Source organism: Macrotis lagotis, chromosome 7 (genome assembly GCF_037893015.1).
Source record: "Macrotis lagotis isolate mMagLag1 chromosome 7, bilby.v1.9.chrom.fasta, whole genome shotgun sequence".
In the NCBI taxonomy this organism is placed as follows: Eukaryota; Metazoa; Chordata; class Mammalia; order Peramelemorphia; family Peramelidae; genus Macrotis; species Macrotis lagotis.
In genome coordinates this window covers 154,029,487-154,054,254 of record NC_133664.1, presented here as the reverse complement: position 1 = coordinate 154,054,254, position 24,768 = coordinate 154,029,487, and the positions used below count along the sequence as shown (strand labels likewise).

At 35.7% G+C, this 24,768-nt stretch overlaps 1 protein-coding gene and 1 non-coding gene across 4 annotated transcripts in view; both read right to left on the bottom strand.

Moving 5' to 3' along the window:
• Window positions 1-2,074: 2,074 nt before the first annotated feature.
• The window catches only part of PUS7 (pseudouridine synthase 7), a 34,628-nt gene continuing 11,934 nt past the window's right edge, over window positions 2,075-24,768 (bottom strand). For all 3 annotated transcript variants that reach the window (XM_074193961.1, XM_074193962.1, XM_074193960.1), the window contains exons 6-16: window positions 23,804-23,915; window positions 21,601-21,678; window positions 18,577-18,705; window positions 18,018-18,143; window positions 14,637-14,698; window positions 12,175-12,335; window positions 10,127-10,253; window positions 8,742-8,843; window positions 6,737-6,866; window positions 6,152-6,243; window positions 2,075-2,430 (exon numbers count right to left, since the gene is read on the bottom strand). In XM_074193961.1, coding sequence (XP_074050062.1) covers window positions 2,294-2,430; window positions 6,152-6,243; window positions 6,737-6,866; window positions 8,742-8,843; window positions 10,127-10,253; window positions 12,175-12,335; window positions 14,637-14,698; window positions 18,018-18,143; window positions 18,577-18,705; window positions 21,601-21,678; window positions 23,804-23,915 — 1,256 coding nt within the window. In that variant the 3' untranslated portion in view covers window positions 2,075-2,293. The remainder of the gene's footprint in view (window positions 2,431-6,151; window positions 6,244-6,736; window positions 6,867-8,741; window positions 8,844-10,126; window positions 10,254-12,174; window positions 12,336-14,636; window positions 14,699-18,017; window positions 18,144-18,576; window positions 18,706-21,600; window positions 21,679-23,803; window positions 23,916-24,768) is intronic.
• LOC141494602 (small nucleolar RNA SNORA70) lies at window positions 14,040-14,166 on the bottom strand. The gene has a single exon (XR_012470501.1). It is a non-coding gene; the product is annotated as a small nucleolar RNA SNORA70 (small nucleolar RNA).

Below are 24,768 nucleotides of genomic sequence, written 5' to 3'. Positions count from 1 at the left end.
GTTCCTCATTAGCAATTATTGGATCATAAATTTAGAGCCTGAGAGATCCAAACTGATATTCCAGATGAGGAAACTGAGGCACAGAGAAATTGATTGGCCTGCCTAGAGTCAAACAGCTAGTATCAGGGCCAGAATTTGAGTTCTTGCATTCCTGACTAGAGATGTTCTGCCTCTTCTACATTCTTTTTTTTTTGTTTTTGCAAGGCAATGGGGTTAAGTGGCTTGCCCAAGGCCACACAGCTAGGTAATTATTAAGTGTCTGAATTTGGATTTGAACTCAGGTACTCCTGACTCCAGGGCCAGTGCTCTATCCACTGTGCCACCTAGCTGCCCCTTCTCTTCTATATTCTTACTTGTGCCCTTGCTTCTTGTCAAAGCTCAACTCAAGTGCTACCACATGAAGCCTACTGATTTAGCTGCTGGTGCTACCTACTCTTGAAAATTACTTCATACACACACACACACACACACACAAATACACGTGTGTTTGTGTCGTGCCTGTTTATAAAATTTACTTTTGTAAATGGTAATTTCCCCTTAGTAGTAGGCAAACTCTTTAAGGGTAAAGTTGGTTTTCTCCTTTGTATCCTTAGATCCAGGCCCAGAGTAGCAGCTTAATCAATGCCTGCGGAGTGTCTTGAGTATTCCCAGTATGCCTGTTTGTGCCTGTTCTACAGCATATAATTGTTGTCACTGAGTGAATATTGTAACTTTTTGCTTTACAGTTAACAAAAAAATTAGGTGAACTAAGAATGGCAGCTCTACCAAGAACCAACCTACCAAGATGTAAATACCTGTGACATCCCTTCCTATGTGTCTGAGTTTGTAGAAAAGGAAGTTAGAAATAATCTGAAATATTTACAGAAACTTGGAAAACTCAGAACAGCTGACAGAAAATAAAGCACAAGTAAAAACAGGTAAGTATTAAGCATGTTTTTGTTGAAATAAACTTGATGAGTCCATGACAAGTTTGTATTGAATGAGTATGTATGTATTGTTGTATGTAAGTAGATAGAAAATACCATGATGTGAAAGAAAATTTATGATTTTCTTATTGTTATTTGTATAATAAATTTACTAATCTAGAGAACCATTTTCATAAGCAGATTCTACCAACTAACTTTCCTTCACTGCCCTAGAACAAGGAAGCCAATAATCTTGTCATTTACTTGATTGTTCTACTTCTAACTGTATGACCTTGGGAAAGTATCTAAGCCCATTTTCTCATCTGCAACATGATGTTGGACTAAAGTATTGATAAATTTCCTATCAGTTCTAAATCCATAATCCTAAAAACCTGTTCTTTCCTGGTACCATTCCAAATATAAGAAAAAACTTTTGGGAGGTAGGTTTGAAAAATGACAAAGCCAGTAGAAGAACTGCAGCAAAATCTTTTCACTGATTTCCTTGTGGCCTCTTTTTATTCTCACATCTTACAAATAAATAAGCTATAATCCTGACTGGGTGATATTACTAGTTGTGTCAGAGAATTTAGTTGAATCTTACTCAAGTAGTTGTTTAATTGATCACAGGGCTTTCTCATGGATGTCAAAGTCTTTTTTAGTTCAGGATCAAGTTGTGGTATTATTAAATTGTATTTTTCCTACACATAAAAAAAATTAAATATTTTGGTTGTTAAAAGTAATTTTGTGGCAGCTAGGTGGCACAGTGGATAGAGAATTGGCCCTGGAATCAGGAGTACCTGAGTTCAAATCTGGCCTCAGACACATAATAATTAACTAGCTGTGTGGCCTTGGGCAAGCCACTTAACCCCATTGCCATGCAAAAAAAAAAATCTTAAAAAAAAGTAATATGTAGGCTTAAGAATTTCTCTAAACCTTCCTTCTATTCTGGCTACAGGTTTGTAGTTAACTATCCCACATGATTATACATAAACTCCTTGAGATAAAGACTTTTCACCCAGTGCTCAGGTATGATATCTGAGACACTGAAGACTTAATAAATGTGAATTTATCAATGAGTCCTCTCTGACCTCTGTGTGTCAGTATGAGTGTGTGTTCTGTGGGCGTAAATGTGTATGTGCAAAGATACACACAAAAAGTACACCAACCAATTTCTTGTTCTGAACTTTAGTTAGATCTTCAAAATTTGTACATTTGTACAAACATTGCATATAATTGATTTAATCTAAAAAAAACTTTAAAAAATACAAATAGTCTTTTACTACAAATTGTCAAAACCCACGTGGGATTTGAACCAAGAGGACAAAAACAGTGAACCAGGGTGCTGACACTTTTCCCTCATATCTGGATCTTCACAAAGAAGATCTTCATCAGCGAAGCCAAGTAGTATTCAGCTGTGTCTGGTTCTTGATACTTGTATCCATTTTTAGTAGTTCTCGAATGGCCATTGTTGCATATGTTGAAGGAGGGAGTGAGAAATCCATCTTCAGTGCTCTGTATTTGCCTTCTGTCATCCAAGAAAAGAGTCAGAAAAATAAAGGCAACAAATGAGCTAAAAGGTCATATCTCTTCACAGAGGCAAAAAATGGTGGCTATTCCCTATTGTTCCAACCATCAGAACCCGTTATTGTACTGGGGCAGCCCTCTGTTGCTTCTGCATGAGAGAGAAGCATGCAAAAACTATCTGTAAATGTACATACACTCTGGGTGAATGAATATCTATAGCCATCTGTAGCAATCTGAACTTTCCTGGCATCTTACAGTACTAGAACAAGGAATAAAGAGAAAACAGAACATTGTGAGGATGATCTTGAAGTGAAATAACATGATTTTCCTTTTAATTGAGGCATAATTAAAAAAGAAAAAACTAATTCAAGAGTCAATTTTGATGTTAAGAAATGGATATACAGGGGCGGCTAGGTGGCCTAGTGGATAAAGCACCGGCCTTGGAGTCAGTAGTACCTGGGTTCAAATCCGGTCTCAGACACTTAATAATTACCTAGCTGTGTGGCCTTGGGCAAGTCACTTAACCCCATTTGCCTTGCAAAAACCTAAAAAAAACCACCCAAAAGGCCTTGAGAGAATATGAACCTCTTGACTATCTTCATAGGATACTTTATAAATTCTATCACAGGAGCATTATGAGTTAAATTTGGTCCATGAACCAATTATGGCAACTTTGTTCTTTGCTTTGCCATGACGGACCATTATGAACCAATGATTAAGCAGTATAAAGATGAAAAAAGAACTTCCCAGTAATATTCTCACCCAAATATATCATAATTCCACATATTTAGCACTTATTATTTTTTACTTTGTGTTTCTAAACCTGTGGGTACACAGGCTATTCTAACAGCCATGACACAAATCATCTCCAAGTAAACCACCACCTGGACAATCTCAGGAGCTGGCTTGCCGCCCTGAGAGATAAGGTGAGCTGGAGTCCTTGGGAGCCAGAGTCCTTGGGAGCTGGACATTCCACCCCACTGACCAAGGGCACTAGACACAGCTGTACCTTATCATCTCCTCCCTAACGTACCCTCCTACCCTGTAATGCAAGAAGCTGCATATACACATTGCTCGCACCCCTAACCATTACTTCATTATTCTTTGTTCTACCCCGGAAGATCTAACAGTATATATGTAATAGCTAAGCAATAATAAAATTGAGCTGGAGGCATAAGGCAGTAGTGGCTTGACTCCTTATTCTCAGCTCCCCTCCTGGAGGGAGGTCGCCGCTGTGGGCCCCAAGGAAGCAAGCCACAACATAAACCATGAGAAAAGAACCTCCTATTTTAAAATGATGACTTCACCTAGGTAAAGTGCACCTCAGCCCAAATGATTCCATCACAGATAAGTTGCTTTTGCATCTTTTTGTTTAGTAGCAGTAGCAGCAAGCATTTCAAACTTTGGCAAATCCAAATCTGAAAATTGTTACTAATGTCCCACTAAAATACAAATCTAAAAAAAAAAAAATGCTGACCTAGTGGTGTAACAGATACTTTACTTCTGATCTAAAGCTTTAGAACCCCAGAGAAGCAAATACAATTGGTTGGCATAGCTCAGAAAATGGATTCATCCCATGTACGAGAGGAAATCTGGGAAAGCCTTTTCAGAATTTTTACATGCTTATACAAACCAATAAATGCACTCATCACAGAGTTTGAAATTTGCATTAACTCCATTTCTAGCCGCCCCTGACTTAGAGCTTTAAGGGACCCCAGAGACAATCTAGTCCAGCTCCACTTTATAAATTAAGAATTAAACCCAAGAGAAGTGAATTACCCAGAAACATACAAATAAAGTGTCTCATGCAGGATTTTAACCCAGATCATCCTGTCTTAAATCTGGCATTCTATCCAGGGCACCATGATGATCTAGAGACTTTATGAACTTTCCAAATCTAACATGCTCCAGAGGGCGGCTAGGTGGCTCACTGGATAGAGCAACAACCCTGGAGTCAGGAGTACCTGAGTTCAAATCAGGCCTCAGACACTTAATTACCTAGCTGTGTGGCCTTGGGCAAGTCACTTAACTCCATTTGCCTTCAAAAACCTAAAAAAAAAACCCCCAAAAAACCCTAACATGCTCCAAATCTAGAATTCATGATTTTAGCCCCATCCTGGACCTCCAAACTTCTCAATTTCTTTTTTCTTTCTTTTTTTTTAAAGGTTTTTGCAAGGCAAATGGGGTTAAGTGGCTTGTCCAAGGCCACACAGCTAGGTAATTATTAAGTGTCTGAGACCGGATTTAAACCCAGGTACTCCTGACTCCAAGGCCGGTGCTTTATCCACTACGACACCTAGCCGCCCTAAACTTCTCAATTTCTATTGGAAATTGCATAATTTTCCTGGTCTCCCAAATTTATAACCTTGAAGACTACCTGATTTCTCCCTTCTTCCCCAACTCCTAAATCTAATCAGTTCCCAAATCTTGTTGCAGAGGTAGAATTGATATGTCTCTTTGCAATCATCTTCTCTACTCATGACTTCTAGTCTAGTTTACGGTCCTTCATTGGTTCTCCAAGATAGCCTGTGAGCAATTGTAGCATTTAATTCTTTCTTTAACTTCTACTCTATATCTCTATCACACTTACACACACACCCCTTTGTTGGTCTCTGGACAAAGATTTCACATTTAGAGTTTTCTTGTTATTTAGTCAGTTCAGTCATGACCAATTCTTCACAACCCCAATTGGAGTTTTCTTGACAAAGATACTGAAGTGCTTTGCCATTTCCTTCTCATTTCACAGATAACAAAACTGAGACAGAGTCAAGTGATTTGCCCAAGGTGACATAGCTGCTAAGTATGTAAGTTTTTGATTTGAATTCCTGAAGATGATTCTTTCTGACTCCCAAGCCTGGCATCCTATACACTGTGTCACCTGGCTGCCCCTAACATTTAAATACCAATGATTAAAAAATTTATAAACGAATGCTTATAAATGTTCTAAAAAAGATTGTGTTACTCTAACATTCTTTTCCTTCTTTATGTCACTTCTGTCACCATCACTGTACAATGAAGAAGGGTCTAAATAGAAGTGAAGCCATTTTGTTTTTCATTTTTTTTCCCATTTGTTGTCAAGAGTTCATCACCAGCTACTCATAAGAAGCCACTTACTAGAACCTATCAAAGGCTTCAAGAACCCAGATGGCTTCCATATAAAGAAAAAGAGAAAGGTAGAATTTTTATGAGTAAATATATTTTAATTGGAAAAATTCAGACAACAAAAAGGAATTTTTTATTTTGTGATGGTCTGGGGGAGACTGATAGATGGGAGAGGAAGATTCTTCCCAGAATGCTATCCAAGAAGCCAGGCTGAATACAAATTTTTTCTTCTTCCCTATACTCTATCCTCAGTGGGTTTGGGGCATCCTTCAGAATAGCAGCCCCCCTCCTCCACCTGTCCAGATGCTCCCAATCTGCCTTTGTCTACTGGATCAGCTGCCACTCTGCTCTGCTAGTCTCTGGGTGACTTTAGTTCCAGAACCATTCCAGCCCTAGTACCATCACTCAAGGTCAGCCTCACCTAACCCATATCATTTAGCCTTTGGGAGCTATGGAGGACTAGATAAGTTGTTTTTTTTTCAACACAGCCAATGTCTTAATCTGAGTCGCTAACTGATTATTATTCACATATAAAGTGAACCTCATAATTTATGGCAGCAATAATAGAGCATTTATTATAAAATGCTCATGATTTAAAGGTGGAAGTAAACTCTACTTACCAGCAGCAAACATAGGTGGTGGCTTTCCTTCTAGGTTGTCCAAATCTGTGTTGAAAAGTGGAATTCTAGGATCATCATATGAAACAACCTCCCTTCAAAAATAGAAACATAAGGAGATGAATTTGAATATAAAGTGTCTTTTGGGAAAGAAGCACTTCATTCTCAAATCTTCAAAGTAACCAAGTGGTTCAATTTAAAATACAACATAGAGTTTTAGATTTTCAATAACTGAATTGGGTAAAGTTTCAAATATGCCTCCATTAAACAACTGCCTGCATGGGGACAGGCATTAAAGTATTTTAAAATGGACTGTCTCCTTTCAACCAACAGTTTAATGGAAGTCTGTAAGATATAAATTATTCCTTCAAGTTCCAAGTTCTTAGATTTAGATCACAGTACTTAATTACCAATGTGCAACTGCTCAATATTAAGATTCATTTTTTAAAAGGCTGAGATAAAGAAGTTTATTTGTTTCCAGGTTTACTTAGAAATATTCAATTACAAAAACAAAAAATTCTTGTAAGTATTGTCAACATTAGAGAATGGACACAGTTTGATTCCATTTCACTCCAAAATATTACTCACCAGCTCACCTCCTGAGGGCGAATAATGATCTTTCGGTAGGCACCTGATAGGGAATAATCTCGGATTTTATGTTTCATGTTGTTTATATTTAGATGGTCAGCAGCTAGCATGTCCTTATAAGTATCACTAACTAAAGCAAAACAGAAAAGAATCAAATGGAATATGGAATAATATATTAAACCAGTTTGTTTAAATTTAATTAAAAATAAGTTACTTTGGATGAAATCTGTCTCCTTTTCCTGTAAATATTAACACATGCTTAGCATTTTATGAAGATATTTCTTCAAACTATCAGACTGAAAACACTTAGAATTACATCACACCAAAGCAAGAAGAATAAGAATCTTAGTATTGGTTTATATTCTAAAAGATAGTTATGTATTAATTTTTTGGAATTTGAACACACTTTCTCTAATCTTTTCTAAGCTTTTCTCATCCACATATAGATTAAACTTGGTGATTTCTGGGGCAGTCTATGTTAGAGCTGGGATCTGCACCCTGATATTGTTGATTTCCAGGCCATCTCTCTACCCACTAGAGCATACTGCCTCTCAACCAGGTTTAGAATAACTATGTAGTACTTGGTCTAAGACACCAGTGATCATATCTGATTCCCTATTTGAATCCTGGCAGATCCATATCCTCTGACATTAGCAGTGCTATCAAAGAGCCAATATGGGGATCCAGTAAATAGTGAGGAGGAAGCTAGTCCTCTGCTTCCCTTCCAGTTTGAAGGTACATTAGCTAAAATTCCATTAAAAGATGCACAGGCTGGAGGCGGCTAGGTGGCATAGAGGATAAAGCACTGGCCCTGGAGTCAGGAGTACCGGGGTTCAAATCAGGTCTCAGACACTTAATAATGACCTAGCTGTGTGGCCTTGGTCAAGCCACTTAATCCCATTTGCTTTGCAAAAACCTAATTAAAAAAAAAAGATGCACAGGCTGACCTTCCCCCCCCCCCTTTTAAATCAGAGTACTTACTTGTAGTAATGGAGGGGGCAAGGGATGGGAAGGTTTTTCTGAATAACCAGAAGCATAATTAAGGCTTCCTGACCAAAATAGCATCCTTGGTGAGCAACATTAAACATGTGATTGCTATTTCAATCATTAAATGGCATTTATAAAAATGACAGTTTGTACAGAGAGATTCTTGAGGATGTTATAAGAGTATAATCAATAGCAAAGGAAAACAACATACATTAGGAATAGGGAATAGGCACTCTGGAGTACAGCCAATAATCATGTTTTATTCATTACTGATGACTATATGGAGTATATCCCAGACATCTTGGTGCAGTTTCAATCATTGAAAACATGAATAAATATGGAACACTATGTGCTAGCACAACCCCCAATGATCAACTACCAAGTAAAAACTGCTGTCATTTTCTTGTTTTAGGAAATAATAGATATTCAATATTTTGTTCAAATTACTTTTTTTAAAAACTTTTTTTCCTTTCATGTTAATGGAATTATAAAAAGAACAAGGAAATTCAGAATACAAAGCACCAGGGCTGGAAGATGAGGTATTTAGGACTGAAACTCAGCTCTGCCCTTGCAGATTAAATCCTTTCCGAGAACACCAAACACTTTGGTGGCATGTTAATTTTGCCTGTTGGGCAAAGAATTAAGTTAGAGCAGCAGTTCCCATTTATGGTCCAGGAGGTTCATTGTTAAAAGCATCTTAAGCAGTAAATTATTACATATCATTATAAGTAGCATCCTAAATACTCTCAGGAGTTCATGGAACAAGAAACACAGGGAACCAGTGAGGTGGTTATAACATGTTGCCTCTTAGAAGAAATACATTCAGATTTCTACCTTAATTCTCCCTCTTTTAATTATATATTATTCAAAATATAGCATTGAAAAAACTAAGTGAATTTCTAATACCCTTTCTCCTTAACTTCTGAAAATGCTACAGGTGGCTAAGAACTAAGAAAGCCTAATCATCTCTAAATGTACATTTTTAATTTCTTAAAAAGAAAACAAAAGAGGAACTTACTTTTATGTTTAGGATAGATAACATCAAAACCAGGTAAAGGCATCACCACATCATGGATGGAGTAGGAATTAATATCTGCTTCCTCAATGTAGGTGGCTGTACCTAAAAATGTTCAAATATGCAATAATTTAAGTAAACAAGGAGGAATATTCTCATCTCGGATTTATTAAATTAGTTATTTTTATGGGCAAGCTTGGGAAAGAGTATTTTTTTTTTAGAATTTTTCAAGGCAAATGGGGTTAAGTGACTTGCCCAAGGCCACGCAGCTAGGTCATTATTAAGTGTATGAGGCCTGATTTGAACAGATACTCCTGACTCCAAGGTTGGTGCTCTATACACTGTGCCACCTAGCCGCCCCACTTATCCTCTTTTTTAAAATACTCTTTCCCAGGGCGGCTAGGTGGCAAAAACCTTTAAAAAAAAAAAAAAGAGGATTAGAGCTACTCTCCTTTTTTGAAGAGAACTCACTAGAGATGAGTTAATGATTAGAAGATATCATTAAGGCTTCTGGAGGAAAGGAATGTTTTTGTGGAACCTGTTTAAGGTCAATTTTAAACGGCTGGTTTTTTAAAATCAGAAATTTAAAAATGCAATCAAGTTGACCAAAAGTCTGTCACAGAATTCTGAGAGCATTAATATATAAAAAAATAAAAGGACCCTATAGGTAAAGTTGCACCAGGTGAATGCAAAGGAAAGTCAACTTGTCTTTAAAGGATAAAATAAGGACCTATCTCCACATTCTATAATCATTTTACCCAAGAATAAATCACTTCATTTGGCTCTTTACTTGCTATTTGGAGATGAAATTTCTCTCTTAAGGGAAAGGAAAGGGGCTGTCACAGATTTCTGTTGTCCCATACAGTTGTGGCCATCATGAGATAAGCAGTATGAAAGCAATGCTCCAAGCTGAATTAATCTACAAGCCAAATCTAGAACCACAATCTAGAAACAGAGACGGTGCTACAGTCATCATTAGTTGGAAAACTAGGTGTATAGATCCAAGTATCCAAATATCAAAAAAAAAGTTGTTTTAAGATCCTCACATGGGGCAGCTGGGTGGCACAGTGGATAAGAACACTGACCCTGGAGTCAGGAGGATCTGAGTTCAAATCTAGTCTCAAATACTTAATAATTACCCAGCTGTGTGACCTTAGGCAAGTCACTTAATCCCACTGCCTTGCAAAAACCAAAAAAATAAGAAAATTAAAAAGATCCTCACACATATCTGTACTAGATAAAATAGTTTGCAGCCCATTAGACTTCATGTTTTTAAATACTAGACACAAGCTTCCTCCACACAGTTGCCAGGAGCAACTGTGACCTAGCCACAGTATACTCCAAGGACAAGAACAAATGTCTGAGACTGACAACTTTGTCTTTTTTACCTCCTTTAAGGACAAGATCCCCAGGAACAGGTTTCAGTCCATATTCTTCAATTCTCTTGCTTACCATGTTATTCCACACATAACTCTGATAACTATGAATATACATCAAACGATTATTTCTTGGTATCTGAAGAGAGGAAGAAATCAGCAAGACACAAAAATGAGTGAAGAAATCAGAGGAAAGCATCTTTCAAATCATCTTAAGGGTTCTTAAACCATTTTTTATATCATGAATCCCTCTGATGGACTGGTGCAACTTAGGGACACTTTCTCAGACAAATATGTATTTGGACAAATAAAATATATTTTAAAAAAACCTTAAAAGTAAACCTATTTTTGTGAAGCAATTTCAATATTAAAAAAAAAACCAAGTTCATGGAATATAAGAACTTTTGATAGATGATTGTAATCATTCCTTGTTTATTGTTTGCTGTTCCTTTATATACTAAACTCGTACCTTTAAAGCTGCAAAAACATTCTCAATTCCTAATTCTCACTACACTCTACAGAAGTCTGCAAACTAAAATGAATTGACATTCATTATTTTTTTTGAAGAAACAGCAAAGCCAAAATTGTACAATAATAATTTTCATCAGCTAATGAATGAAAGGTTGATGAAATTACTTGCAGGTTACATTAAAATATACCAAAGGTTATAATTATTTTTTAAAAATTTATTTATTGGACCAGCTAGGTGGTGCAATGGATAGAGCACCTGCTTTGGAGTCAGGAGGACCTGAATTCAAATCCAGCTTTAGGCACTTAATAATTACCTAGCTGTATGTTATCTTATTATGTAATTCTGCTATATCTCATATGTTATGTTTCTTCCTTAAGTATATGATTTCTCTCTCATCACATTCAACTTAAATTAATGCATACCATGGAAACAATGTAAAGACTTCTGTGGGGGGGTGGGGGGGGAAGCATGATTAGGGGAAAAATTGCAAAATTCAAAATAAATAAAATCTTTCAAACAAAATAATTAATAAGCTATGTAGGGCAAGTCACTTAACCTCATTGCCTTGGCAAGTCACTTAACCCCACTGTCTTGCAAAAAACAAAAAAAAAGTATTTATTTAATTTTTGATCTAATGATGTTAATAAAAAGAATGTGGCAAATAGATGACAAACCTACCAAGGCTTTCATCTCCACATTTTAAAGCAGTCCAAAGTGAAAAAACACAAGCAATTTCACTAATAATGAGGTCAAGGAGGCAACCAAATGCCTTTCTATCTACCAAACATGGAAGACAGGCACCATTACTCAAATAAGTCTAGTCGGACTTAGAGTGATCCTAAATGTCAATAGAAATTTATCTCATGAAACTACCACTATTTTACCAGATGCAAAAGGATGCCTTTAGTTTAGTTCCTGACAAATGCAAATTAGTTTCATACATATCTTTCCATCAACCAAGAGTCCCTCCCCCTTTCTTTTATTCTAATAAAGGAAACAAAAATGTCACTGACTCACGGCCTCAATGAAAGAAGGTCTGGATTTGACAACATTTTCTTTTCTAAACTACCAGTTTACTGTCTACTGGTGAAAAGCATATGAAATGAATTTGCTGTGAAATGTCCCTTAGTCCAGACTGCTTTTCCATAAAGTAAATCCTCTTCAGCCCTTGCATACTTGGTTCTCAGCACACTACATTACACAGTAGATATTTTTAAAGTTTACTGAATTGAATTGTTGCTTTCTCCTAATAAAACTATTTTTTCCATTTGTATTTGTTTTTAAAAAAAAGTCATACAGAGGTGGCTAGGTGGTGCAGTGGATAGAGCACCAGCCCTGGAGTCAGGAGTACCTGGGTTCAAATCCAGCCTCAGACACTTAATAATTACCTAGCTGTGTGGCCTTGGGCAAACCACTTAACTCCATTGCCTTGCAAAAAATAAGTAAGTCATATAAATTCACCTCATATGAATTTTTCTTCTTTATCTCCTGCCCTTGTAAAGCCAAAAGCAAAAACAAAGCCCTGACAGCACCTTAAGATTTGTCACACCTCTGAAAAACATTGCCTAACTTCACAAATCACACTCACTATGCCAAACGCAGATACAATGTTCTTCAGTCCATATTTTGACAGTCCTCGAAGAAGCTGCCCTTCCACACACCTTTTGACAGGTAATTTTTTGAGGGCAACATCAGGATCTTTGGTCTTGGCCCACTCTTCTCGGCATTTGACCAAGTAACCCTTTTCGGCTGCAAAAAACAAGTAAGCAGTAAACAATAAGAATCCTTCTAAGTCTTTAAATAAAAGTTGGCTCATCACAAAACAGATATGTAGAAACTTAATACAAAATCAGAATCTTATGGACAGGGACCCACTTGGTAGAACTGGTAAAGGAAGAGCAAGTATAGATTTTTTCTTTTTTTTTTAAAAAAAATTTTTATTTAAGGCAATGAGATTAAAGTGACTTGCCCAAGGTCACACAGCCAGGAAATTATTAAGTGTCTGAGGCTGGGTTTGAACTCAGGTCTGACTCCAGGGCAAGTGCTCTATTATAGATTTTCCTAATGGCTGAATATACCATTGTGTTGAGAGCTAAAATTAACTGGTATTCATATGCTAGATTGTTCAGAGCTGGGTGAGTTTGGGTTAAAGGTCAGTTAGGACTAAAAGCCCAAGTTAGGTGACCCTCGAGCTGAAGGCTTTCCACAGAACTCTGCTGTGACAACACAACTGCGTCACACAGGACCTCACTTGTGACAGCCCTGTACCCAAACTTCTTGACCTAGGTTACATCCTGCACAAGTTTGAGATTTGTCATTGTTTTATCCTGTATGCTAATCTTGTGGTTTTCTACTATTAAAGAACTGTCTGATACTGTGAATAAATGGCTCTGCTAGTTGTCCTGCTAGCATCCTCACCTGAGTGTACTCATGTTTCTTTTCTCTCCTGAGCTGAATTAATTCCCCCGGTGGACAGGGGAACTCAACACTAGATAATGTCTGTTTTTTCTTTTCTCTCTGTTCTTTTAATTTAGTACTATTGAACTCATAGAAATGTTTTCTTCCTGTGAATTAACCAAGTCGTCCATCAAAGGATCTTATGCCAAAAGTTCCAAGGGCTGAGAAGTTGTCTGGTCCAATCCTCTCATTTTACATACGAAGAAAGTGAAGTCCAGAGAGGTTAAAATCTGACCACACTTTTTTTCTATCATTCCAAGTTCGATGTTCTTCCATTGTCTTTAGGCCAGTACTGAACAATCTAGCAAAAATATCAGTATAGTAAAAGTCATTGTAAAGTCAACACTTTTTACAAGGTCTAGTTTTAGGGACTTTTTTTAAAAATATATTTTGAAATAGTCTTTAAATGCTTTATAGAACCATAAGGTATCAAAAAAATGAAGTTTCTTTATATTTTTAATAAATGTTTGTTAACTGACTGGTTTCTGGTACTTTTTGTTGTACTTAGAAACAATGATTTTTTTGTGTGTTTGAAAAGGAACAAGTAGATATCATAGCTGACATTCCTTCATGATGACTAGAACATTGGCCAAATTTGCCTGAAGATCCTTAGCTAAAGATATATTTAATCCTTAAACCAAAAGAGATGAAACATTTCTCAGTGAACAGGCCTTCAAGTTCATCAGAACTGAAATTGGTAAAACTCCCTTAAATGAGCATACCATTGTGCTGAGAGCTGAAATAAACTGGACCTTTTGAAAGCAAGGGACCATAAGAGTAAGCACTGCATATGGTCTATCACACTAGACCTTTGCCCAAATGACCACCATGATTTGATTAATGGCATATAGACTATAATGTTCGGGACTTCTGAAAAAAATTACAAGTGTAATTGTTTTGTCTATAACCCAAGGAAGAGATTGTGGGGAGATAGATAAAAGTCACAGTATGGTAAGAAATTCCTTATCTAGGTATGGGTTCTGACCCAGGTCTGAGAAGTTTCTCCAAAGTCCCTTAGGGAATCCCACATAAAGAACAAGATACATACACAATCAAAAGGGCCGCTTTCCACAGTCACTCTCCATTAATTGAGATGGGGTCAGTCAGCCTAATTGGATGTGAGCATCCCAATACTATCTCCTACATAGCATATAATTAAAAAGAGATGAACTGAACAGCATTTTATAGTAAACCATGAACTCCTATATAAAAGTTCTATTCTACAGCATTTTCATGATATGGAGGTGACCCCTCAAAGGAACCAATTGCGTGCCAGTGGTGGAAGTCCTAACCAATCTCAAATGCTTCAACAATGGCAGAACTCCAGTGACTAACTATCTTTGTCACCTAAAGATGAATCTGGCAAGTTTGGAGAAGGTCATCACCAGATTAGCCATAGCAACTCTTGGAGATCATTTACTAAGTCTCAGAAGAGCTTCAAACTGCGATAATAAGAACAAAAAATCATGCATCTTTTCATTTTAAGTATGAACTGTAATACTTGTGTAAATGGATATATAATGAAATAAATGAGATGAAATTGTTTTTTTTTTTAAAAAAAAGAAACAAAAGCTTATTTCAAAAATTCCTTACCTCCAGGACGAGGTTTCAATATTAAATCTACAACTTCATCCCAGGAGTTTTGTAAGATGGCTCTGAAATTGAATAAATCATTTACTTTTAATAAATTTTATATTATTGCATTCAGATTATGTATGTCAAGATATTTTGCTTCCCCTGTATGATAAAGTATAAACATATAATGACAGACTAACTAAAAATGGAAAAGGAGAAAATAAAGGAAAAAAACAGTTCTAATTGTTTAGCTTTTGCATTTGGCTTAGCCCTAATTAGCACATCATGGTTTTAAAATCTTAAAGCATATTTATAGTATGCATCACAATTATTTGGCATCCATAGTTATATAAAATATTTTATTGTTGATCCTAAGACATACTCTTAAACATTTCTTTTAATAAACCCCTGATGATAGAAGCATGATTTCTTGATAATGATTTCATTCATATTAAAGAGGTCTACAGAATATGTAAAGTAACATTACTCCTTTCTGAAAAATTAGTTATTAATTAAAAAATGAAAACATCTTTCTCATAAATTTTTTTTCTTACAATCACCACCTCTACTATTCCTTATTAGTGTGTTCTGATGTTTTAGCATATGTTTCAAACATTCTTTTTCCCTGCATCCACCCAGTCTGTTTCATTTCATTCTTTATTCATGTTTACTAAACTTCATGAGAATGACTACCTACAAGTCTTTAGAATATTGACACTAAAGACCATTAAAGCCAGATTTTGTGTTTTCACTACCAAAGCAAAAAGTTGTTTCCATATCTTTAACTTCTCATGCTTTTGTGACTAGATGTCAGGGGCCTTGGGCTTAAATCCTAATTCCGCTAATAAACACATTTCTAAAATAAAAAAGCTTCCCTAATACTTAACAGTAAAACTATTAGACAGATAACCCTGAAGTCAGGGGGGAAAAGTAATATGATGAATTGCGTGCTATGTGTAAAAAAATATTGAGAGCAGCTCTTTTTTTGTACTAGCAAAAAGTGGAAATTAAGGGGAAACAGTTGGAAAATGACTAATAACTGACAGTACATAATGTAAAGGGATACTGCTGTGTTGTAAGAAATTATGAAAAGAAAGCTTGGAAGATTTTTATGAACGAAGTAAGCGGAATAAGGAGAATAATTTAAACCAAAAATATAATAAAAATAAAACAGTGAAAGATTTAAGATCTCTGATTAATGTAGTGACCTATGATGATTAGAGAGGACTGCAGCAGAAAGGTAATACACCAACCATGCAGAATGGGACATACCTTTTTGTATATGGTCAATAAGGGATTTTGTTTTGCCTATGTTATAAAGGCATTGTTTTTCTTTTTTTGAGGGGTTGGGGGTGGGAAGTGAGAAAAAGAAAAAGTAATGCTTAATACTTTTTTAAAAAACTAATTTTTTTTAAGGTTTTTTTCAAGGTAAATGGGGTTAAGTGGCTTGCCCAAGGCCACACAGCTAGGTAATTATCAAGTGTCTGAGACTGGATTTGAACCCAGGTACTCCTGACTCCTGGGCCAGCGCTTTACCCACTGCACAACCTAGCCAACCATAAAAAAACTAATTTTTTTAAAAAAAAGTTAAAAAGACTATTTAGAGGTCCCTTCCAGTTCTTAAATTCTTCAATTTTAATTTCTTGTGCCATGTTCTATATTATTCTCATTTTTTAAACTAATGAAGGATTATGAGTAAATTATAAAAAGAATTCCAAATCCTGGTCTTGTCCTAGCTGCTGAAAAATATTTTAAAAATTCTGAAATAGTTATTTTCCAAATGATAAATAGTAAAATGATATGAACAGACAGTTTGCAGAAGAAATAATCAAAGTTATCAACAGCATGAAAAAAATGCTCTAAGTCACTAATGAATAGCTAAATAAAAATTAAAACAATTCTGAAATATCACCTCACATCTATCAGTTTGTCCAGCATGATACAAGAGGAAAATGATAAATGCTGGAGGGGATGTGGAAAAACAGATGCACGCTGGTGAACTTGTGGACTGGTCCTACCATTTTGGAGAACACTTTGGAACCATGCCAAAAGGGCTATAAATCTATGCATACCCGTTGATGCAGCAATACCACTACAAGGTTTGTATTCCAAAAAGAGCAAAGAAAAAGGGAAAGGTCCTGTTACAAAAATGCTTGTAGCAACACTTTTTGATGGTGGCAAATATTTGGAAATGTGGAATGGCTAAACAAGTTATGGTATATATGACTGTTATGGAATACTCTTCTGCTATAAGAAATGATGAGGTACATAATTTCACAAAAACCTGGGAAGATCTACAAGAACGGACAGAAATTGTAGTCAGCAGAATCAGGAGAATGTGGTAGACAGCAAAACCGTATATAGCTAATATAGTAATGATGATGAAAGCTAAACTATGAAAGACCAAGCTGTTCTGATCAATAACAATGATATATGGCCATTCCAAAGGACTCATGAAATTTATTTACATTTCCTTAAGGAATTCTGAGTGTAAAGAATGTTTTAAAATTTTTCTTTATTTTTCTTACTTTTTTTTGCAACATGACCTCTTTGGAAATAGGTTTTGCCTGACTTTACTTGTATAACAGGTATCATATTCCTTAACTTCTCATGATTAGGAGAGGGACCAAAGGGAGGAAGAGAATTTGGAACTCACAAAGAATTGAAAGATGGTTTACTAGAAAAATTTTTTAAATATTCTAGGCACTATAAAATAATTGATACTTTTTTATTAAAAAAATACATGCGGGGGGGCTAGGTGGTGAAGTGGATAGAGCACTGGCCCTAGAGTCAGGAGTACCTGAGTTCAAAGCTGGCCTCAGACACTTAATAATTACCTAGCTGTGTGTCCCTGGGCAAACCACTTAACCCCATTTGCCTTACCTAAAAAAAAAAAAAATACATGGGGGCAGCTACATGGCTCAGTGGATAGAGCACTGACCCTGGAGTCTGGAGTACCTGAATTCAAATCCGGCCTCAGACACTTAATAATTACCTAGCTGTGTGGTCTTGGGCAAGCCACTTAACCCCATTGCCCTGCAAAAACCTAAAAACAAACAAACAAAAATACATGTATTCTATATAGCACTTTTAGGGGAAGAAAAAGGAAAGGTTTGTAAAAACTCTGAAATAGTTGGGAATAATTGCTTGATATGAGTGTTGAGGCTACAGAGGTATAAACCATTGACAAATAAGAACATTATTCAAAATGAGGCTCAGAAAGATAAAAAAGTTAAGTGATGTTATCCAGGTGATATGACAAAGAACAGATCCAAGAGAAACATCAGAAGTTTCTACCATTTCCTCTATTTTCTATGAGATCATAAAAACAGATTTTACCATAAAGTGCCTTTTAAGATAAAACAATGGGAAACAACTGGATATAAATTAAACACAGACCTTCCAACCTGATATGTGGGGACAGCTGTAGTTCCAAACCGCTGCATCCCATAGTAGTTAATGAATCCAATTTCCTTGAGAGAGTTCATAGCTTGCTGTACTTGAAGGTCAGTTCCTGTAATATTTCTGTAAATATTTGAATCACCAAAAAAAAGTTTTATTTCAAGAATAGTTGCAAGACTAGGTCACCATTAAATGATTATTATTTGTTTACTATTCATTTCCCTTCAATTCATTTCTTGTCTTACTTTCTGACTTTTTATTTTTATTCTTTCTTTACATATTATTTAAAATAAACTAAATATTCCTAAATTTTATAACTACAATTTCTATTGAAACCATCTATTTGCTTTTTTAGAGGAAGGGCATAATGACAATTTAAAAAATAGCATTAATTTCTCTGGATCATTTCCCCCATCACTCCCCCCCCCCACCTTGAAATTCTATGTACAAGTTAACCTAAATGGGAGTCATTTTTTGCTATCACTCATTCAACACATTGTCCGTATACATACATCTGATTGAAGAGCTCTCTTCCTTCTGACAAGAGTGTTTTTACCTGAGGACAACCGTGAAGTGATTTCCTTGGAGTTCTCCCAACTTCAGAGGGTTTTTCTGATAGCTGAAGTTGCCCAGCTTGAAGTTCATTAAGCACTTGTTCAAATGGGCAAGTCTTTGTGCTGTTATTCTAAATGAAGAAAGGCAAAGATAATTGGAAATTATCTTTGGATAATTAGAAAATTCTAGGACATGGAAGATTACTGGGAAATGAGGCCTAACCAATTTGATCATAAAACAAGACAGAATGGAAGAGAGGTTAGATTTTTTTTATCTAGGAATAAAGACCTCTCTGCAACTCACAAGGCCTGCAAGCCAAGGAGATTTCAATCACTCTGCCTTTTGTACTAAAAACCTTAGACTTTAGCTATAGACTGAAGAAGAATGACAGATCATGTAAGAAAATCTCAGGATTATTTTGAGGAATTAATGTCATGACTGAAGAACATGGGAAAGAAAATGATTCATTTATTTCTTTTTATAAAGAATAAATTATAATGGTCAACCATGAGTCCAGAGATCAGCAATAACGCATAATACCTATTGCTTGACAGAGAGGTGGGAAACTTAAGGGTAAATTTGATGCATATTTTTTTTTTTTTAGGTTTTTGCAAGGCAATGGGGTTAAGTGGCTTGCCCAAGGCCACACAGCTAAGTAATTATTAAGTGTCTGAGGCTGGATTTGAACTCAGGTACTCCTGACTCCAGGGCCAGTGCTCTATCCACTGTGCCACTTAACTGCCCAATACATATTTTTGAAGAGGTTCAATGTATGGATTTGTTTTGTTTCACTATAGCTTGGAGGGAATTTTTAGGGGAAGAAGAGACAAGGGATACAGATGCCAAAAAAAAAAAAATAAAGGTCACTGTAGCGCTGTTTTTTTAATCACAAAAAAAACCCAGTAAGGAGGTTCAAAAGGGATTAAATCAGATAGCTCTGAAAAGGTTATTAATTTATTATCTTGCTGAAAATTATTTAAGTTGTATATAAGAAAAAACTTTTAATTAGATATGTTTTCTCAATTGTGCAGATGTCCAATTCTGCTCCCAAAGTTCTAATATGCAGTCAGGCAAGTTCAAAAAGGCAGATAGGAATACAGAAGTAGACACATGAAAGTAAGTGATCTCTGTTGAGATGGGCTTAATCCCAACATTTCACATCAAAAAAGTTTGACATTTGTAATAAGAACTTGTAATGTGTAATATATAAAATAACCAAACCCAAAATATGTTGCTGTTGTTCAGGTATTTTGGTCATGATTTCATTAAAATTTTTTTTTGGCAAAGATACTGGAGTGGTTTGTCATTTTCTTCTCCAGCTCACTGTATAAACAAACTGAGGCAAACAGTATTAAGTGACTTGTTCAGGGAATCACGTAGCTGATAAATATGAGGCTGGATTTGAACATAGGTCTTCCTTAACTTAGATTTAGAGCTCTATCCACTGAGAAAATAAGTTAAGGATTCTAAAATGCAAAGAAGTGAAAAGGGAACAGACTGTGGAAAGGCCCCTGCATGGGAGATGAAATCCTGAGTTCAATAAATAGGAAATAGGCTAGTTTGGATAAAACTTAGGCTACGGGGGGGGGGGGGGGGGGGGCGGGGGGGGGGGGCACCATAATATGCTACCTGTCTCTGTGCTGGCTCAGAGAAAATGGGTCTCTTTTTGGAGATCAACTAATCGATCAATATTTACTAAGCAATTTCTAGATGCCAAGCACTATGCTCTGTGCTGGCATGTAAAGAAAAAAATCAAAAACAGTCCTTGCAGTAGCAGGAGCATAAGGTCTCCTAAAGCAGGTGGCTACTGGGCTGAATCTTGAAGGAATTAAGATTCTAAGAGGCAGGGGTGAGAAGTGAAATCATTAGAGATATGGAGAAAGGTCCATAGAGGCATGGGGATGAAAATGTCATGTGTAAGGAAAAGCATGGTTGGGCTTTTCCTGAAAGGGAATCAACATGTAAGAATATGGGAAAGGTCAGAAAAGATCAGGCTGGAGTTTTAAATTCCAAACAAAAGTTTACATTTGTTCCCCAAAACATAAAGAGCCATTGAAGTTTATTCAGGAAGGGTCTTTCCCAGGTCTCAGTAAGGCCAAAGTCACCCACCACATCCCGGGGGCCATCGCCAGTCATAACTTATATCATTAGACTTCAATGTGAAATCAAGATGGCATTCTTGGGTTGTCATTGGTCCCGAGAATGAAGGACAAACAACAGAAGAAGAGGAAGAGGATGTTCATGTTCAGATTTATGCTTTTGGCATTTATGTGAAGGAAGAATGTGTAGGGGAACTTGAAGTTGGGAGAGCCATTACTACAACAATTCAGATAAAAGGTGATGAGAGCAATTTGGCGATGACAAGCAAGGATAGGATGGAGGACACATGGAGAGGGGCTGATCTAAGCAAGGAAAAGGACCACCTCTTCAGAGATGGGAAGATGGAGGAAACACTGGGGCATTATGTCCAAGGAATATGAACTGAGAAAGGAAGGAGAGAGCTCTCAGGGAATAGTTTCAATATTTTTAATGAGATGTGAAAAAAAATTCATTTTGTAATTAATGAAGAGTCAAGGGAACCCTTTCTTTTTTTTTCCTTTTTTTTTTCCTCCTTAGGGGTCAAGAATAAACTTTTTACAACAGAGGCATCAGCTTCCCTTTCTTGTCACTTAGAGGAGAGGGCAGGCCTGCCCCCAGATAAAAGAAAGCCAGGAGCAATCTAAATTCAAAGCCCAGAAGGAATTCCTTTGGAAATCAATGGAAAGGGGGGGGAAAAGAGAAAACCAGAAACTTACAGAATAGAAAACTATAAAACTACAGAAATAATTAACTATAGAAAACTATAAAAGAACTCTAAGAAGCCTATAGCTAAATACATATCACTTTACATAAAATATGAGAATAAATCAATGAGTGAGTAAAGGAAAGCTACAGAACATCAGAGGTTAAATCTGAAAAAAGCATCATTTAATCTATATTTAAACAATAATTTATCACAAAAATATAAGTATCAATCTATACTTACTTAAGAACGGCAATCTCTTGTACAGTTATAGCCCTTTTGTCTTTGGTTCCCATATATGAAAATATGTTTGGTTTCACTCTGATGAAAAAAATTAATTATGGAATATATTTAATACTCATGTTAATAATATCTGGAATAATATATATATGTAATCCATAATTTGTTTAATCATTGCCTAGTCAACTGATAAACAAAATCTACACTGCTTCTTGTTCTTTGTAACCACAAAAAATACCACTACCAATATTTTGATATATATAATATTCTTTTTTTTTCCCTCTTCCTTTTAGCAGGGGGATCTCTGGCTCAAATTTCTAATGCTCTCCAGACTGGATGGTCCAATTCACAGTTCCACATTTAAAAGTGTATTAGTGGGTCTCTCTTGTCACAGCTCTTCCAATAATGACCTCCCATCTTTGCCAATTTTATTGGTATAAGATGATACTTCAGTGCTATTTTAATTTGTGTAACCCTTATTATTATTATTATTATTATTTTGGTTTTGCAAGGCAATGGGGTTAAGTGGCTTGCCCAAGGCCGGAGTCAGGAGGGCCTGAGTTCTTTTGAGATCATATTTCTCTATACATCCAGACTAGACTATCACTCTTCTCAGAGATACTGTTACAAAATCCCCCCCCCCATCAATAGCTAATTTGTATTGATTTTATTCATGCAAAGATTTTTCAGTTTTATTTAAGTGAAATTATCTATTTCAAGACTGCCTCTATCCCATATTCAGTTAACGCCTTTCTCTCTAGCCACAGGTACGAAAGGATGCTTCTAATTCTGTTAGAATTTGACCTTTTATATTTGGGTCCTCCATCCACTGAGATTTAAGAGAATTTTTTCTGTAATGTGTTGGTCTAAACCCAAACTGTCCCAAACTGCTTTCCAATACTTTCAGCAATTCTTGTCAAATAAGGTTTTCCTGAAGTAAATTATGTTTTAAGGTTTGTCATGCAGCAATTTACTTATTATATACTTAGATGCATATGAATCTTCCATATCTGGTCTATTTCACTGCTCTATTTTTCTATTTTTTAAAATCAAAATCAAATTAAATTATATTATAAAGCAATAATTACCAAAACTAAGTTCACAACTGTGATTTCTTTTTTTAAAATTATTTTCTCCCTTTAATTTTTAGATCTTTTGTTCCTAAAATGAATTTCATTTTATATATGTGTGTACACACACACACACACACACACACACACACACACACGATTTTTATGTGTCTGTGTGGGTGGATATGGGTGTGTGTTCTAAAAAGTATTCCCTTGGTAGTTTGATTGCTGGCACTAAATATGTGAGTTAATTCCAGCATTTTCTTAATTATAATGACAAAACTCAACCATAAAAATGACTATCCTGCAATTATTAAAATTATTATTTCTTCAAAAATGTTTTTAAATTATACTAGTGTTGTTTCTAGGTGAGAAATCAGTTTTAACTTTTTCATAAATGAGATCAGAAAAAATTCAAGAGATTTGCACAGTAAGATGAAATTTCTATAATCTGAGTCATTCAAATAGAGAATTTTGAGGAGGAAAAAGCTTAATTTATCATAAGTTATATATTCTCAATTATACATGTGTGTTTTATTAATTTTTGGCAAGCTTTTGTAAGGAATATTTGCCATTTGTTATGTACTATATGCCTGTGGGCAAGTAATTCAACATGTATGGGGATCTCAGTTTCCTTATCTGTGAAAATAAGGAGGCTAGACTAGATGGTATCTAAGGACCTGTCCAAATCTCTAGCCCTAAGAACAAAAGCTATTTTTCTACTAAGTCTAAGCAATAAGGAGGTTTATAGGCTCATAGATCTAGAGGTGAAATGGCCCTGAGAGGTCATCTAGTCCAACCCCTCATTTTTACAGATCAAAGAACTGAGGTCCAAGGAAGTTAAGTGACTTCCTCAAACTCACAAATGTAGTTAGAGGCAGAGGTTGGATGGGAACCTAGGTCCTCCTATTCCAAAATCAGCGCTCCTTTTTTTTCTACTGTACCATATTGATATACATGTATATATTTTTCAAAAAGTTATGTTTTCATTCCAAATCCAAATAGAAATGAATTTTCTATTATCTATTTCTTCAGACTGCTCCTTATACCACACCAGTCCCTTCATTTCATTAGCTTAATGCAAACTCATCCATGTTTTGATAGCACATAAGAAAAAGATTTTTTAAAAAACTAACCTCAAAAATTTTGAAAGTACATTAATAGCATCCATGGTGTCCTTGTTTTCCTTGTATAATACAAAGTGGCAGTAACTTCCCCTAGATTTTGGCCAAGAATGTTTTCTTGGATCTTTAAAAGCAAGACAAAAAAACAACTAAAAGTTAACATATTTTAGTCAGCATGGATAGGGATCACTGTTTTGAGTTTATTTATGTTATTACGAATGCTCAATTCCTTGATCCTGAATGCTGGAAGTAAAAAATTGATCTAAACAGTCCACCAATACAGGTTACTGGTTATCATTTAAACTAACCTCCTGGGACCTTCAAAGACTTGCTTTGTGACTCTGGATAATGACTTGACTTGCCACAAATGCTAGGAAATATAAGTGTTGTGAAGATGTGTATAAAGATCAGTGACCTCCACCTGTAAGGTACTATAAAAAGTACCATCAGTTCTGAGAAAGTCACTTTAAAAAAAGGGTTCTGGCATCTGAGTATCAACACCCTCAGTTCCATATGAATTCATAGTTAAATTGGAATCTATGTATAGCAACAGGCCACCCTACAATCCATTGGTCTGTGTATTTTTCACCAGGATGGAATAGTCTAATGCTCTGTAATAACAAATAATTCAAAAATGGGATAAATTTTTTTTTAAAAACCATTTCTAAATGCTCCTTCCCTCCCAAAAGTTGAATACCACCATCAGATATCCTATATATCAATATGTACTCCAGAGAAATCTTTTTTGCATATGAGGTCTATTAAACATTTCTGGAGAAACAGAGAGGTTAGGAATGAAACATGACTAAATTTGCTTTCAGGACAATTTTTCTTTCCAGAGTATATATAGTCCATGAACTATTAAAGCCTGGTTTTTAAAACATTCAAGTCATAAAACTGTGTAACTACATTTAAATCCATCTTAAGATTTAGGATTAAACAATTTACATGTTTTGATTTGAGCTGTGCATCAAAAC